Source organism: Thermobia domestica, chromosome 14 (genome assembly GCF_964235325.1).
Source record: "Thermobia domestica chromosome 14, izTheDome1.hap1.1, whole genome shotgun sequence".
In the NCBI taxonomy this organism is placed as follows: Eukaryota; Metazoa; Arthropoda; class Insecta; order Zygentoma; family Lepismatidae; genus Thermobia; species Thermobia domestica.
The window spans coordinates 92,363,467-92,379,802 of NC_137467.1; the positions used below are offsets into that span (position 1 = coordinate 92,363,467).

Genomic DNA, 16,336 nt, shown 5'->3' on the forward strand with positions numbered 1-16,336 from the left:
TCGGACATGCAGAAAGAATAGAAAGTGATAGAATGCGAAAGGGGAAGGTGCGTCAGTGATTGTAGCTTTTTTAAAAATATTGTCGCATAATTTAATGTTGGGCATTTAACCGTTGTTGGATATCCTTTTATTTTTTTATATAGTCGCATAATTTAAGGTTAGACATTTAACCGTCGTTAAGCGCCAGAACTTTCTTGGTTACCTTTATAGAATAGCCCATATAGTATATAGCAAAAGTCTGGAATAGACCCTCGTAGCTTTGAAAGGACTGAAGGGAAGGGGATCATATTTTGCACTGAGATAGTGAAGGTAGATCTACAGTTAAATTGGATAGTACTGTAATGGCGGTCATCTTGAAATCCGCCATGTTGGATTCAGTCATAATATTTTAAATGGAAATGGGGTGGTGTGAAAAATCGTTTTGGGGTAGCTTTTTACCACACGTACACATCTGCCTTTATTTTCCAATTATCTCTAATCATGTAATTAGAACATTTGGAATATAAATATAAATGTGGGTCATTTTCTGTATCGATACCCATATGCGCTAATGTAGAAAGTTTTGAGGTGTGGGTACGCCAGCTGCAAGCAACGTAGAGCAAGTCGGCAGATTAGCGATAATTGTAACTTCTAACGGCAAAGAACAATTATTAGGCATTCCTGAAATACCATCATCTTCAGGAGAAGTACAAGCTACAGCTGTTTACGAAGCAGTAGAGAAATGGAGCGTAGAACACAAAATACAAACGTTATGCTTCGACACAACAGCAGGCAACATCGACAGAATACATGGCGCATGTACAAACATTGCGAAGAAGTTTGATCGTGATTACTGTACCTACCATGCCGACATCATACGTTCGAATTAGTTCTTCAAAGTAGTTTTCACGCAATAGTGGATGGTGCCGCTGTTGCCAGAATAAGTTCGGGCCTGATGTGCTTATGAAAGATTTACGCAATCCTGGTCGTCCATTGACAAGAGCAATTGCCGTACTGGAACAGATGATGTTACGGGAGATGTCCGTGTCAGTATGCTGGAATTTATACAACAACAGATACATCAGAAACACCATAGAGACGTAAGCAGTTGCAAGATTTATAACAAGTTTCTAGTAGTATCCAAAACTTGACGTAACTAAATGCACATGTTGGTAAATACGCCTCTTTGTAACACTTTTTTCTTTTACCTTGGGTACATAACAGAAGTGAATGGTATCATTGCCTCATTTTTTTCTACATACGGGAAAGGCTACTCTGCAACGCACATGTGTTGTTCTTTGTGTTTCATGAAAATTAAGGCCTAAAAAAATCCAGCACCCTTAACATGGCGTATTTACCTCAGCTACCTTACTATACGTTGTAAATGTATTTAAAAGTTTATGTCGCTTGGGGGTCGGTTAAATATTCTTCAATTCAGACAATTTTTTCATAGATTAATTTGGTCCAACGTGGAACGCATTTAGGTGTTGGGAGCAAAGAAATTCGAAAAAAATCTCCATATAATTAAGGACAACCCATATATATACACTCACTGGACAAAAAATTAGTCACTTTTGTGCAGAAGGAGAGATGAATCGTAAAGCCTGTACAGATGGCGCAGCAGTCGAGTCACGTGCACAACTGTGCACGCAATACCTCTACGGAACCATAAGGCAGCTTCAGTCAGTGAGACAAGTGTGTTGTAAGTGGACAGTGTCCGTCAAAATGGGTAAAAGTAACGATGTAACAGAGTTGCAAAAAGGAACAATCGTGTTTGGCCGTGCACATGGCCATACGGTGAGAGAAGTTGCTGGATTTGTTGGTGTTTCGCAGCGAATTGTTCAAAGCTTTTACAAGGAGTGGTGTCATACACGTGGCCACGAAACACGGCGTCAGAATTGTGGTCGGAAGAAGATCATGACTGAAAGGGACCGGAGACGCGTTTCTCGGCTTGTGAATGAAAATCGGTTCCAAACCCGACAGGAATTGCTGCTGACAGTGAATGCAGGTCCATCCCAACCTGTTAGCGAAAGAACATTACGACGGGAACTGCATGCATTGAACATTTGGAGTCGGGCACCTCGCAAGGGGCCATTGCTCACACAGGCACATAAAGCTGCGCGTCTTCAATGGACCAGAAATCACCAAACGTGGACAGTAGCTGACTGGCGGAAGGTAATAACGTTTTTGGCGAATCACGTTTTTTGCTTGTATTCCAATGACGCATGTCGTCGAGTGCACTGAAGGCCACATGAAGCATTTCATCCTGAATGTGTGCAAGGGCATGTTCAAGCCGGAGGTGTGTCTGTGATATTTTTGGGGTGTTTTTCTTATCATGAATTTGGCCCACTTACTGAGGTCACCACTACAATGAACCAGCATGTGTATTGAACATTCTGGATGAGCAAGTGTTGCCTTTCAGTCAACATCTTCATGATAAGTATGCTGTGAGACTCCTATTTTTCAAGACGACAACAGCAAAGTTCATAGGGCTGGAACAATTTGTGTGTGGTATGATGAACACTCCCGAACCCTCTTCCATCTAGATTGGCCTGCAAAGTCACCACACTTGAACCCCTTCGAGAATCTGTGGGACATATTGGAACAGCGGGTAAAACGCCGAAATCGGCATCCAAGCAGTTTGGCGGATTTGTGCGATCAAATCCTGAACGAGTGGCATCAACTGGATGTGACATACCTCCAAAACCTTGTGGACTCGCTTCCAAACCGAATCCAGGCGGTTATCAAAGCCAGAGGTGGTGTTACACGCTATTAATTACTGCTGTTCACGAATTCTTGAGGGGTGACTAATTTTTTGTCCGGTGAGTGTATATATATATATATATATATATATATATATATATATATATATATATATATATATATATATAAATCTAACAACACAAAAAATCTAAAAAAAAACTTCATACAGAACACGTAAGTTTGGCCCTCCACTGTACAACACATGCACATGTTGAGGTTGCTGATCGGTTTTTGTATTAAATGTGTCATGTTGACCCTCCTCTTCCGTCAGCAGTAACCAGTTCACCTGTGAGTGTCGTGGTGTGAAAGTGGTGCGGTAAAATGGGCAACCTGACAGACTTCCAAAGAGGCATGATTATTGGTGCCGTTTCAGTGGCAAAAGTAGGGAACATTGTGTGGGGTGTCGAAAGGCACTGTGTCCAATGTCACGAGGGCATACACAATTCATGGGCAAACGACGTCTGCAAAGCACAACAGTGGTCGAAAGACAATCCTCTCAGATAGGAACCGGAGGGCATTGAAACGGATTGTACCAGCTAAAAAGAAGACCACTGCAAAGAAAACTACGTCAGAACTCAATTCCGGCCTACGGAACCCGGTTTCATCGAAAACACTGCGACGGGAACTTCATAAAATGAAAATTCATGGCAGGGCCGCTATCGCCAAACCCCTGGTCACAGCAGTAAGTGTGAAGAGGCGTATCCAGTGGTGTAAGGACCACAAGACCTGGACTCATGAGCAGTGGAAACACGTAATGTGGTCCGATGAATCGACCTTCACCTTGTTTTCAATAACCAGTCTTGTTTACGTATGGAGAACACCATCGCAGGCCTATGATACAGACTGTCTGCTCCCAACTGTAAAGCATGGGGGTGGTTCTGTTACAGTATGGGCAGTGATATCGTGGTTTCCTGCAGATCCCATCATAGCCCTGGATGGAATGAAGAATGCTAACGCGTATGATGTTATTTTGGGGGACCAGGTTCTACCCATGGCCGAAATATTGTTCCCTGATGTAATGGATTCTACCAAGATGATTTGGCACCCTGCCACGCTGCAAAAACGGTGAAATCATGGTTTGAGGAGCATGATCAGGAGCTATCACTCCTCCCCTGGATCCCACAATCACCAGATCTGAACATCTTTAAGCCATTGTGGTCTGAGTTAGAAAGGCGTGTTCGGTCTCATTACCCTCCACCAGAATCCCTTACGGAACTGGAGCATGTTTTGGAGGAGCAATGGTACAAAATTCCACACACCACGATTCAGGAGCTGTATACGTCCATTCCACGTCCAATCCAAGCTGTTTTGGACGTAAAATGAGGTCCCACACCATACTAGGTATGATTTTCACACTTTTGCAAACATTTTAGATTTTTTGTTTTAGATTAGCTTGTTCAGTGCTGGTTAATATTTAACTTCATATTTCACTTCAAGATATTTATCGGTCCATGCATTATTTTCAACTGACAAGATAGGTATACTATAATGCCTTGATGTTTTCTGGTTCTAAACCCGTATCGTCCTGTCTTCGGCACTGAGGGTTTTGTCATAAGTATAATGAATGCTTACACGCTTACTGTGCCCACATATCAGGTAGTCTATTACTAGTGTACCTTTTGCGCACGAGGTGACGATAGTATTCAAAATCTTAGGATATATAAACCGTAGAGGGTGATTCCTAACGTCATTCGACAACTGACAGTTTAAGCTAGTAGATGTGCAGGAAGGTGGTGGAGTTCTTGAATTCAAATGCAAGATTCTTTACCATGACGGTGAGTGAATTTTCCACAGAACTGCGCTACATTTTTAAAAGAAAACTTACTCCTATAAATGCGTAAATACCGCTCAGAACCGTAAAGAAATTTGTCCTACTTATGGACAAGATTTATTATCCAAAGCAACAGACAAAAGATGATTCAATTGCTGTCGTTCTAGAAGTTCGGATTTCCAAGATGCTTCTTGTAGTGGACAACCAATCACGGCAAAAGTGGATGATATTCTTGCAAAAGTCGAACAAGATCAGAGCCATATCATATTCTTTCTTCTATATGCTGAGAGATAAAAATATGGCACTAAAGTTTTAACCCTTGGTAAAAGTATGACAGCATATTTCTATCACAAATATAAAGTTACATCAGTAAATTCCTACTATTTGGTGAAAATATGATACTGCAATTTCACGTTACAAACAGAAAGTTGAATATTAAAATAAAATTGAATCGTTAAGTCCCACATTATCTACATACAAACACGCAACCGGAAATTTTAGCTGGGACTAGTCCCAGCTTTAGGGGGGTTCAACACTACAAGCTACGTCCAAATAGTATTGGACGGATTTTATTCTGCACCCGAAAAGACGATAAGTAATTGCAAAATACTTCCACATATATTTTAATGGAAAAATGATTGAAATATGTTGTCTTTTTTTATAAGAGAAAGAGTATAGGTGAAGTGTATGATCAAATTTTCATGCTACATCAATCATTTCCCTGCTAAACAATCAATTTTATTGAGAAAGTGTATAAACGTATGTTGAGTTAGGAAGGTTTGGGACGGAATTCCGAATCCGGTGAACCCCTCCCGCGAGTGCACCCTTGCCTACATATATTATTACAAACTGGTACTCTCGACCTCGAAAGTAGTAAAGTAAAATACAAAATAAAATTTTTGGAAACTATGTAGAAACTTAGGCATGGGTTAACTTAAGGGTTATTATATTTGCATCAAGGGGCGGTGGGTAAGAGTTGGCAGAGTGACAGGAAAAAAAACTGAAAATGATAGATACTATTGCTTAGTTGATAGTTTTTCCGGTCGGGGAGATAAATAGTGAAGCTTCCGATGCTGTTTAAATCCACTTTCAACCGTTATGGAGGTAAGAAGTAGGGAGGGAAAGGGCTAACATGTAACAACAATTAGAAAAATATGGATATTAGTCTCTAACCAATAGTTTTCTGGATCAGTGTGATGGATAGTAACTTTCTCTACTGCATTGAATTCCAAGATCAGGTTCCATCAGTTGGCATGGTGAGATGTGGGGATGAGAAGACGTTGACATTACGGATTTTTACCATTGTACTTTATTTGAAAAGCATATTTTAGTGGGAAAGGGAACGAATCGATTTTACTATAGTAATAGTGATGCTGTATGTTGTAGAAGCAATCGATCCTTACTTTTTGTCTCACTAATTTCAGCCTCAAACTATACTAGTACTATTTAACTCGAACAAAGGCAAAACATGTTTTCATGAATATCTTAGTACATTCACGGAACGCAAAGTATTTAAAGTCGGTGGGAGTGTTCACTTCCTTATTATCAATATTGTAATATTTCACGTGGGTTTGTATACAAACAACACATTACCCTTGTGTTTATAAATACTACCACATGGTTTCACGTCAAGATAATACGCACCATGTGGATCCACTACAACCAGCAGATGACGAACTTCTGGCTCTTCCTACGAAGCAGACGATGACATCGGAGCAGCAGCGCCACCGCTGTCTGGGGATCTATAAATTCAGCAGCCACCAGCAGACCAGCACAAGTTCTCTAGTGTCCCCCCTATTGTTTGCTTCGGAACAGTACCTAATCCCAAGCCTCTAGTCTCCTACGGGACTCTTGGTGTTTCCTTTCTTCTAGCTTAGCCTGCTTCTGGGCTCTGTTGTGGAATCCTACATCCAGTTGCTGAGCCTGCTACGGAGCTCTGTGACCACTAACCTCCTCACTGCTTGCCACGGAGCTTTGGGGACCCCTTCGCTACCCTGCCTAGTTTTTGCGGTCTGGGAGATAAATAGTGAAGCTTCTGATGCCGTTTAAGCCTACATTCAATCATTATGAAGGTGAAAAGTAGGGAAGGGAAGGGGTAATAATAATAATAATAATAACAATAAAAACGATGGGTATTAGTCTCTAATCAATAGTTTTAGGGATCAGTATGATTCATAGTAACTTTCTCTACGGCGTTGAAGTCCAGGATCAGTTTCTATCAGTTGTAACGGTGAGATGTGGGGATGGGGAGACGTTGACATTACGGATTTGTACCATTGTACTTTAATTGAAATGCATATTCCTGGGGGAAAGGGACCAAAACGATTTTACTATAGTAATAGTGACGCTGTATGTTGTAGAAGCAATCGATTCTCACTTTTTGTCTCACTAATTTGAGCCTTAAAGAGTACACGTATTTTGAGCCTCAAACTGTATTTAACTCGAACAAACGCACAATATGTCAACATCTTAGTACATTCACGAACACAAAGTATTTATAGTCGGTGGGAGTGCTCACACCCTCATTATCAATATATTTCAACTCGAAGCAGTAGAGATAGTTGGAGACTCTTGAATGAGATATTCGTCCTAAATCTAATTACTTTTCTTTAACGAAATTTATCCAGAAACATGTCTTTTAAATCATAAAGGAACGGCGGTAAAGAGAAACTTAATTTTGACTAATTTCGACTTAATTCTATATTCAGTGAAGATTGTTTGATAGCCTAAATGAAGGTAAACACCAAAATATGTCAAAATTGTAATTTTAAAAGTTATTTTTTAACTTACTTTCCAATCGAAGGAGCAGATAAGTTCAATATATAGTCTTCGATTATTTTGAAATCCAAGTGGATATTCTCACAAAAATATACGCCATAATGCATCGGCTATGGGAATGGAAAAAATAAATTAAAGAAACAACTCACCATCTTTTGTAAGATCGTATACCTGTTGACTTGTTTATACTCAAAATTGTTATGTGTAAGTCTAACACGAGGTAAATTTAACTTCGTTTCACAACTTGTGCTTTTTAACATTTTATGTATTACTATGTCCGATAACAGACTTATTTTGGAAATTTACAGAGGTATATATCACGCTTCATTACTACCAGATAACTTTTATGCCAAACTACTGGTCTATAGCTAGCATGTTCATCTTTATTCTATATGGTCCTGAGTTCAATTCCCGGTGGAGCAGTACAAAAATGTAATTTCACAATCATTCAGTTTCTTTAGTCATCTGTTCCTTTTAGCCTAAAGGGCAAATCGTGGAACGTTATCTAAAACAATTCATTTCACCTTTCTCGGATAATTTTAATGAGAGTTACCATGAAACAGACAGAAAGGTATTGGACAGAAATAAGGATTGAGTCGAATGCTAGAAGATTGTATGCCACGAAGCATTATCTCTCCGTCAGATTTTCTTATCAAAATATCTTAAAGCAGGAGTTATGCAACCCAAATGACAGTTTGTATATGTGGGTTGCAGAGTGCATACAATTTCATCATATTTTTATCAAGTTGTAAGAGCATGACATCACATTCATGCCTTTCGAATATATCAAATAGTCCATGTTATGATTCAAGACAGGTATTGGTATAACTTGAGAAACGCGATGATTCTTCGAGTGCGTGACGTTTTTTCTGATCATAACCTTGTGCTGGCAGAACTGGATATTCGACTGAAAAAGATGTAGCCAGTTCTAAAGTTTCTGTTATTATTACACTATATAAATACTATATATATATATATATATATATATATATATATATATATATATATATATATATATATATATATATATATATATATATATATATATATAGATAGATAGATAGATATAGATAGATAGATAGATATAGATATAGATAGATAGATAGATAATGAAAAGCAAGCAACAAAAAGTTGAATACTAAAAGTTTTAAAACGAGAAAGTAAGAAGTCTCTTTGTAGAAAACTTGTACTAGGAGACATGTGAGTATATTAAACTTTGACAAGAGCAGGCAGCAGAAAAGTAGAAATAAGTTACCGCGAACACGAAATGTGTAAGAAACCATAGGTTACTGAACAAGTGTAGCAGAAAATGAGAGAAAGGAAGGCGTGGGAATAGGTTTATACAGAAGAAGACAGAAAGATGTATAGGAAGTTAAACAATGAGTTATTAATAAAAACAGATAAGAGTTGGGAAGTTGGGAGTTTAAGAGTTTAGAAAGAGTTGGGAAATATAAGGAAATGAACATATAGAGGGAAAATCTGTAGAGCTGCGAAAGAAACAATTGAATATTACTATGAAAGGTATAACAGGTGACTAGTTTTCGATATCTGGGTAGTATCATTATGGTGATATAAAGTGCAAACGTGAAATAAATCCAAGGATAGAAATGGTGAAAGAGATGTTCAGGAGGAAGAAAAAACTATTTTGTGAGCCAATGAATAAAATGAGAAAAAGACTCATAAAATGTTTCAGGCAGAATATTGTATTGTATGGTGCAAAAATATAGATAGACATTACACACGAAAGCTATGGAAAAAGGACTAGAAACTTTCAAAATGTGGGTGGAGAAGATGTAGAAAATTAGCTGGGGTCGATCGGAAAACAAATGAAAGAGTGTTAAAAATGGTGGGGGAGAAGAGAACAATTTTAGATGTAATTGTAAAGAGGAAGATAAACTGGCTGGGATATTGGCTAAGAAGGAACTGTGTCACATACATGCTGATACATGCTAACAGGTATGGTGGCAGAAAAGAAAGGGGAGATGAAGGAGGTTATAGTTGATAGACGGTATCAAAACTGAAACATCGCACGTGAAGACGAACATATAACTTTGAAATCAAACTAATATACAAACGGATTACAAACTAATATAGGTTGTTCACGATTATTACATTACACCCTTCCAACTCTAGTTCTCATTTTTCTCACATCTCATCCCAATAATGTTATAAAAATTTAAGCATCACTCATGTATTAAAAATCATAAGTTCGATGCAACGGTCTAGGAAGAGTTGGCCTCCAAATATGATTACATTAATTTTCTATTTGGAAAACGAACGTCTTCCCCTTTTTAAAAGAGATTTTTCAAAAATGCTGAGAATGTGATCATTTAGTTGTAGTAAGTAGTTTATACACCACGTTTCATGTTTCTAACTTGACGGTTTCGTATTATTTGCACAAATTTCTGAACTCTCTCTGTTCTCTTAAGAATACGATCCCAAAAACTAATGTAAGAGAAACCTAAGCTAGGCCAAAGTTCACCTGTGTATCCAAAATCATCAAAATCAGTCCAGCATTGTAAGAGCAGTTACGCATCAAACATTTTCATTTTTATTTTTATATGGTTAGACATTAGCCAAATTAGAGCACTGAGAATAGTTGACAATGTGGCAGTTCATTTTACTTCGCCCCTTTCTAAGATTGCTGGCCATAGTTTTTAGTTTTATATGTATATCAACATTATAACAATTGGCTATGTAAATAAATGTATTTTCGTTTCATGCGAAGTGAATGAAAATGTAGTTCTACATTTTACTTAACTTCTTTTGAGATAGCAAGTCTTATTTTGTAATAATATAGATGTATCTAATGTGGGTCTTAGTAATCCAATCTTATTTTAGTTTTTAACTTCCTGTTTGTAACGTAAAGTTGGAGTATTAGATTTTTTTGGTGGGGGAATGTTTGTGTGTATGATATGAATGTGCTGGCATAATTTTACATGAGAATATTAATATGCTGTCATACTTTTACCTTCCGGGAATATGTAGTGAAAAATATGATATGACACCGGTGTGTAAACTGTCATGGTGTCACTATAAACCTAAATAACTATCACTGAACATCGTTAAACCATTTCGAGAAAGCTGGCTACGAAAAGAAGCTTGAGGTTTGAAAGCCACATGATCAGTCTCGAAATTATTTACTCAATCCAGTTTATATCTGCGAATATCCACTGAAGTGTAACGAACTTGAGCTACTTGTGAAACGGTTCATCACGAGTGATTAAAAGTAGATAACCTGCCTCAATAATATGATGAACAGATAATGGTCGAAGAAAGGGAAGTTCTACAGTCTAGTAGAAAAAAGGTATTGACGCGAGAAAGATTGTGTGGTGCTTTTGGTGGGACTGGAAAGCATCATGCACCACAAGTTGCTGTTGTCTGGCAGAAAGACAGATGCTTTCATGTACGGTTGACAATTAACGCTAGTAGACCCCCTACATCTAATAATTGAAACAGTTAACTAGCAAATGGAAAGAATGTCGTATATCACAGTGACAACGGCAGACCGCATTCATTTTTCATGAATTGTGAGAAATTGAGAGAACTTGGTTGAGAGATTTTAATGCATATACTATATAGGTCATACCTTACACCATCAGACTATTATTTGATTCCGTGTCTGTAGATCTCCTTGAATGGTGCTGTTTCAAGAGAAACCTGTAAAACCACGTATCTAGAGGTGGATGTAGAAGGTAATAGCTGGGGGACAACCACAATCCAGACTATGATAGGTGTATCATGAGTTTACTATAAACTCTAAAAATATATGAATTATAGCTTCAATTATTCTTGTCACTTAAAAGACAGGATCCTAGGCCCACCCGGCCACGGGCTAGAACCACCTCTGCACGCGTCTTAATTGTTTGACCAGAGCACACAGAAGTTTTATAACAACGTGATTATGGTGGTAATGGAAAGATGGTAGAAGGTCTTCAAGCATAATGACGAATAGATGATTTTATAAAGTTATTAATAACTTTGATCTCCAAAGATTCAATACATTTTAGACAATCTCATAAAATTGAAAGAGACTGGGAGACAGAGAATCATAATGTCTAAGAGCATAATGATATTTCTTCATGTGTCATTTGTATTCTATGCAAAAATAATGGAATGGTACGCTATAAACATCTGATTATAAGTATTGATCATATTTTATATTGACATTATAGTACTCGTAGTTATTGATGCTATCTTTTTAAATTGAAGTTTTTACAGTTACTTATTTAATTTATTTAATAAAATAACAGATCCCTATTAATAAAATAACAGCTCCCTATTAATAACAAAATAGCAAGACTTTAAAGCATATATTCGTAATAAATTTTAATTTCCAGCAAGACGCAACTAACAAGTAGAATGACGTTGATTAGTGAGAACATTTAAAACAGTGATGATATGAATGCAATGTAGAACATTTTCTGATATGACAAAACATTCTCGAAGAGAAAACACATACCAGTGTAAAGGTAAAAGCAATTCATGATTCGCGAAGTAACATGTACAATATCATAAAGGAATAAAGAAAGCACAAGAAACGATGATACCCATATCATCTTTCGTAGGAAGAAGGAATACCCGGAAGGGTATAATATTCGCAATAAGGAGGGAATATGGAAATAATATTAGGGAAAAGACTAGAAACTACAGGAATTAGAACATTAGAGTAATATGAATACAAACGGAACTCCTAAGAAGTATTAGCACAGACTACGTATAGTACAAAGTGACGCCTATCTGGTCTTCCAGCGAGCTGTTGGACATTCATAAAAATAGAGAGTAAATAGGCTGTAGCAAAGAAGTGAAAACGGTACAAATATTATACCGCTTGGAAAAGAGTTTGGGTTATAGTTAGGCAGCGATACTTCCCGTTTAGGGAAGGACGAGAAGCCTCATACTTTTAGGAATTATTCACTGACTATCTAGCTATGTAAAAAGTTCGTAATATAGTGAGTTCTAATTAATTAATGGGTCATTGAAGAGAAAAGCAAAACGTACCTGTATCTAGCTTTGCTGTTTGTTTTTGTCGCTTTGTGTTTATTGACGATAGGTGCTTTTCAAATGTTTGAGGTGAGTGGAGTAGTACCAGGTGAAGCGTCATTGCTTAGCGGCTTTTCTGCAAAGAAAGGAAAGTTTGGGCGTCATTCCGTATTGGTTTTTGTGGACAAAAATCAGAGTTTGCGTTTGTTTGCAGTAGGAAAGTTTAGAAGCCCGCAAACGAATAGTAATATAGGCCTATTTCCGTGCGGGTGCGATGACGTCTTGGAATCGGAGCCACAGGTTAGGCCATCATGGAGCTGCCATTGGTATTGAATAGTGTCACCGAATGGAACTTGTAGTGGGTCTGCGCACATTGGATGTAGATGGCAGCAGTTGTTGGAAAGAGAATGGCGTAGTCTTCATTATGCAGGCACGTGTAACATAAGTTATAAAAATTCAGATTTTTATGTGTGTGTGTCTATTCTGGTGCTTTTAATTGTTTTCTATGGTAGGTAAGCAGTGATGATTTTCTGTACATACTGTGTTGAATATTACTATAGTAGATATCATAACTTGCTTTATGTGCGCATGGCCACTGCAGACAGTTGTAAGGTAGGATTCTCAAATTGGTTTGTTGGAGATATTTTTTATAAAGGAAAAATTACATTATTCTTCACATGTTACGAATTATTATTTGGTTATGGTTAAGGAGCCATACTTCCCATTTAGGGAAGAACGAGAAACGCCATACTTTCAGGAATTATTCATTGACTATCTAGGATGTTAAAAAGTAGGTAATAGACTGAGTTCTTGCCCTTGTACTTAGGGTGTTTAGGTAGTGCAACAGTAAGATGTATCCTCGTGCACGGGAGATGAGAAGTAGCTGTTCTTAACTATTACCTATTATTTTATGTGAATAAAATGCAAGCAGCATATCAGTTTGTGAATTTTAAAAGGTAGTAACGGTAAGTTCCTGAGTAATGTTCCTGAGTAGGTCATTTTAGGCATTAACTTTTACAGTGGTATATATTGGTTAAAATAATATGGCCCTTGTACTTCATGTGTTAGCGTTTGCGCCTGGTACTTCCTCTTTTTTATTGCATTCTTGAAATTTGCTCTTGTACTTAAGGTGTTTTTCTTGGAATACCTGTTTTTTTTTCGTATGGGAAGAATAATAATGTGCCCTTGTACTTAATGTATGTCTATGTGTGGGGGGGATTAAAAAAACACATATCGCATGTCCCGTGCATGTGGATACTTCTTACTGTTGCACTACCTACAAAAATGATTCTATATCATGTACAAGTGGTAATACAACATATAACAAACGCAGATCACACTGTATTCACACTCCATGTTGTAGTGTGAGCACAACGTGATCTGGGTTTGTTGTGTGTTCTGTTACCACTTGTACATGATATAGAATCATTTCTGTAGATAGTCCAACCCTAAGAAGTATCCTCGTGCACGGGAGATGAGAAGTAGCTGTTCTTAACTATTACCAGAGTTTGAAATAGCTATTATACAGCTTAAAATAGTGAGAATACTATGTAAGCTGATTCTATTGGAATTACATAATGTTGGTGTGATCCTCTAAATTGAATAATTTGACAATCTAATTCATTTATACTGCTTTAAAACGTACTTATACTGAAGAAGTGGAATATAGCAAATTGCAATTATCGACAAGAAATAATAAACCATCCTGTTCATTCTGCGACAAGATCTTGACCAATGACGTAGCGTTAGAAAACACAGAGATGCCCAGCATCCCTTATTATTTGCTTACACATAACTTACAGCTCACATTTCCACTGATATTCCTCTTCTGTATGCAATAGTCTCTTGCCTCGCCTGGACAAACGTAAGCACTTTACATGCGCATAATTTCTTGCTTTCCTCTTTTCGTACACTAGATTCGGATTGAGTATAGCCCGCTCCCCCCAGTGATTTTTAACGAATCATAGTGATTCTAATGATTCATACTAGTTCATAATGAATCGGAATCGCATGTTATAAAGATTTAAGATGTAAATCTTGTGGTAAGGAAGTTTTAGTATAAGTAGTAGTAGTAGCGGTAGTAGTAATAGTTAGTAGCAATAGTAGTAGTAGTAGTAGTAGTAGTAGTAGTAGTAGTAGTAGTAGTAGTAGTAGTAGTAGTAGTAGTAGTAGTGGGAGTTAGTAGCAATAGTAGTAGTAGTAGGAACGGGTTAGAAGCCCCGCTGGGGTTAGTTGGGTTCTGTTCTCGATATAAGTAGTAGTAGTGACTCTTCCAGTTCCGGTGACAAAGAACTGGGGGGAGCGGGCTATACACAAGCCCTAGATTCTTCGGGAGTCCAAGTGCTGTTGCAAATATAGTGAAGTGTATAGAGAAATAGTAAATAGTGAAACATAGTAAATATGCAAAAGTTTTCTACTAGGATTGGTGAACTATTGCAATCCTAAAACTTAATTATATAATATCGACCAAACTCAGCGTCCCACGTTTTACTGTATATTTAACCATTAATCAGTGTTACAAGAAATAATATCACTATAACACTCATTTCAAGAAAACACATCGTCTATTACAAGCTACATTCCACAAACTTCTAGAACATCTATACATTCTACTTCTTTATTCTACTTCCTTTTTTTTTAACAAGAGCATGTGCACAAATTCATAACAGATTCTGGACCTAACAGGGATTTGTATACGTATGTCCAAAGGCTTGATTTTCTACCCCCATCATGCCTTTTAACCCCTTTGATAGAAACGCATATTTCACAAGAACGATATTACTACACAAGATTTTGCTTATATCAAGAGAGAAAAATTTTCAAAATTTCAGAACAAACAAACGAGACTTTTCAAAGCTGAAGTAATTGAACTTGAAGAAAATAGTAAAAATAAAAAAATTCGGGACATGTATAAGGGCATATAGGAATTTAAGAAAGGCTACCTATCTCAGGCTTATATATTTCGGAACAATTCTCATTGATAGAGATAGCGTCTTGAATAGACGTAAAGATTTCTTAGACGATTTATTTAACAGATAGTTCGAAACTAATGTTCATGGAGAAAGTGAAGTACACACAGCAGAACCGTATATTCCAGAGCCTAAACGAACAGAGCCTAATCACTATAAATAAATTAAAGAAACACAACCCTTTTGTAGACGAAATTCCAGCTGAGTTATTTTTAATCGGAAGGGAAAATTTGTGGGACAAACTACACAAGCTGATTCTCCTTATCTCAAACAAAATGAAATCGCCATAAGAGTGAAAAGAACCAATCACTGTTTCCATTCACAAGAAAGGCGACAAAACTGGTTGTAGTGGCACTATAGTCACTAACGCTCTCGCCTTCAGTGCAAGCAGTCCCGGGTTCGATTCCCGTGGGAGTACTCGGTCGAAAAAGTGTAAAAAGCTTTTTCAGGTCAGCCATGATGAATAGGGCTTTCCTGGGTTTTCCTCACTCACACCAGGCAAATGCCGTGGTGGTACCTAACATATAGGGCTCAGGCCGCTTCCTTCGTTCCCTTTCCCCGGATAGTGTTATCACCGAGGGACATCATCCATCAAAAAGTGACGGACTAACATGGACAAAGATACCGGAGGCCCAGAATTCTAAATCCTAAGTCTTAATCCTAAAACTGATTGTAACAATTAGCAAGGTATTTCCTACTGTGTACATCCTATAAAATCCTCTCAAACATTCTATTATCAAGACTGACTTCATGGGCAGATAAAATTATTGGAGATTATCATTGCGAACTTGGGCGAAATCAGTTAACTATCGACCAGATTTTTATCATTCTACAAATACTCGAAAAGAAGTGGGAATATAATATTCTGGTACATCAATTATATATTGAGTTTTAAAAGGCTCTACCACTCGGTTAGGAGGGAAATATTGTAGTGTAATGACCGGCAAATTCACTTAACGTATGGATACCAAGGTTGCAAGCGACCGACGGGGTTTTGAGAAAATGAATTAAATTAACTTCCTTCTAATTGACCGATTTCAACCCCAAGGGTAGACATGATTAGGAAGACACTCCGTAATCATTTTAAGAAATG

The 16,336-nt window shown here is 37.5% G+C and overlaps 1 protein-coding gene across 1 annotated transcript; it reads left to right on the plus strand.

The window, feature by feature from the left end:
• Positions 1-1,569: 1,569 nt before the first annotated feature.
• LOC145669924 (uncharacterized) lies at positions 1,570-2,223 on the plus strand. The gene has a single exon (XM_081738266.1). The coding sequence runs from the start codon at positions 1,570-1,572 to the stop codon at positions 2,221-2,223; it is 654 nt and encodes a 217-aa protein (XP_081594392.1).
• Positions 2,224-16,336: the final 14,113 nt, after the last annotated feature.

What these genes read in the sequence shown, in the direction of transcription:
- LOC145669924 (XM_081738266.1), top strand. Translation starts at nt 1,570, where the DNA reads ATGAATCGTAAAGCCTGTACAGATGGCGCAGCAGTCGAGTCACGTGCA.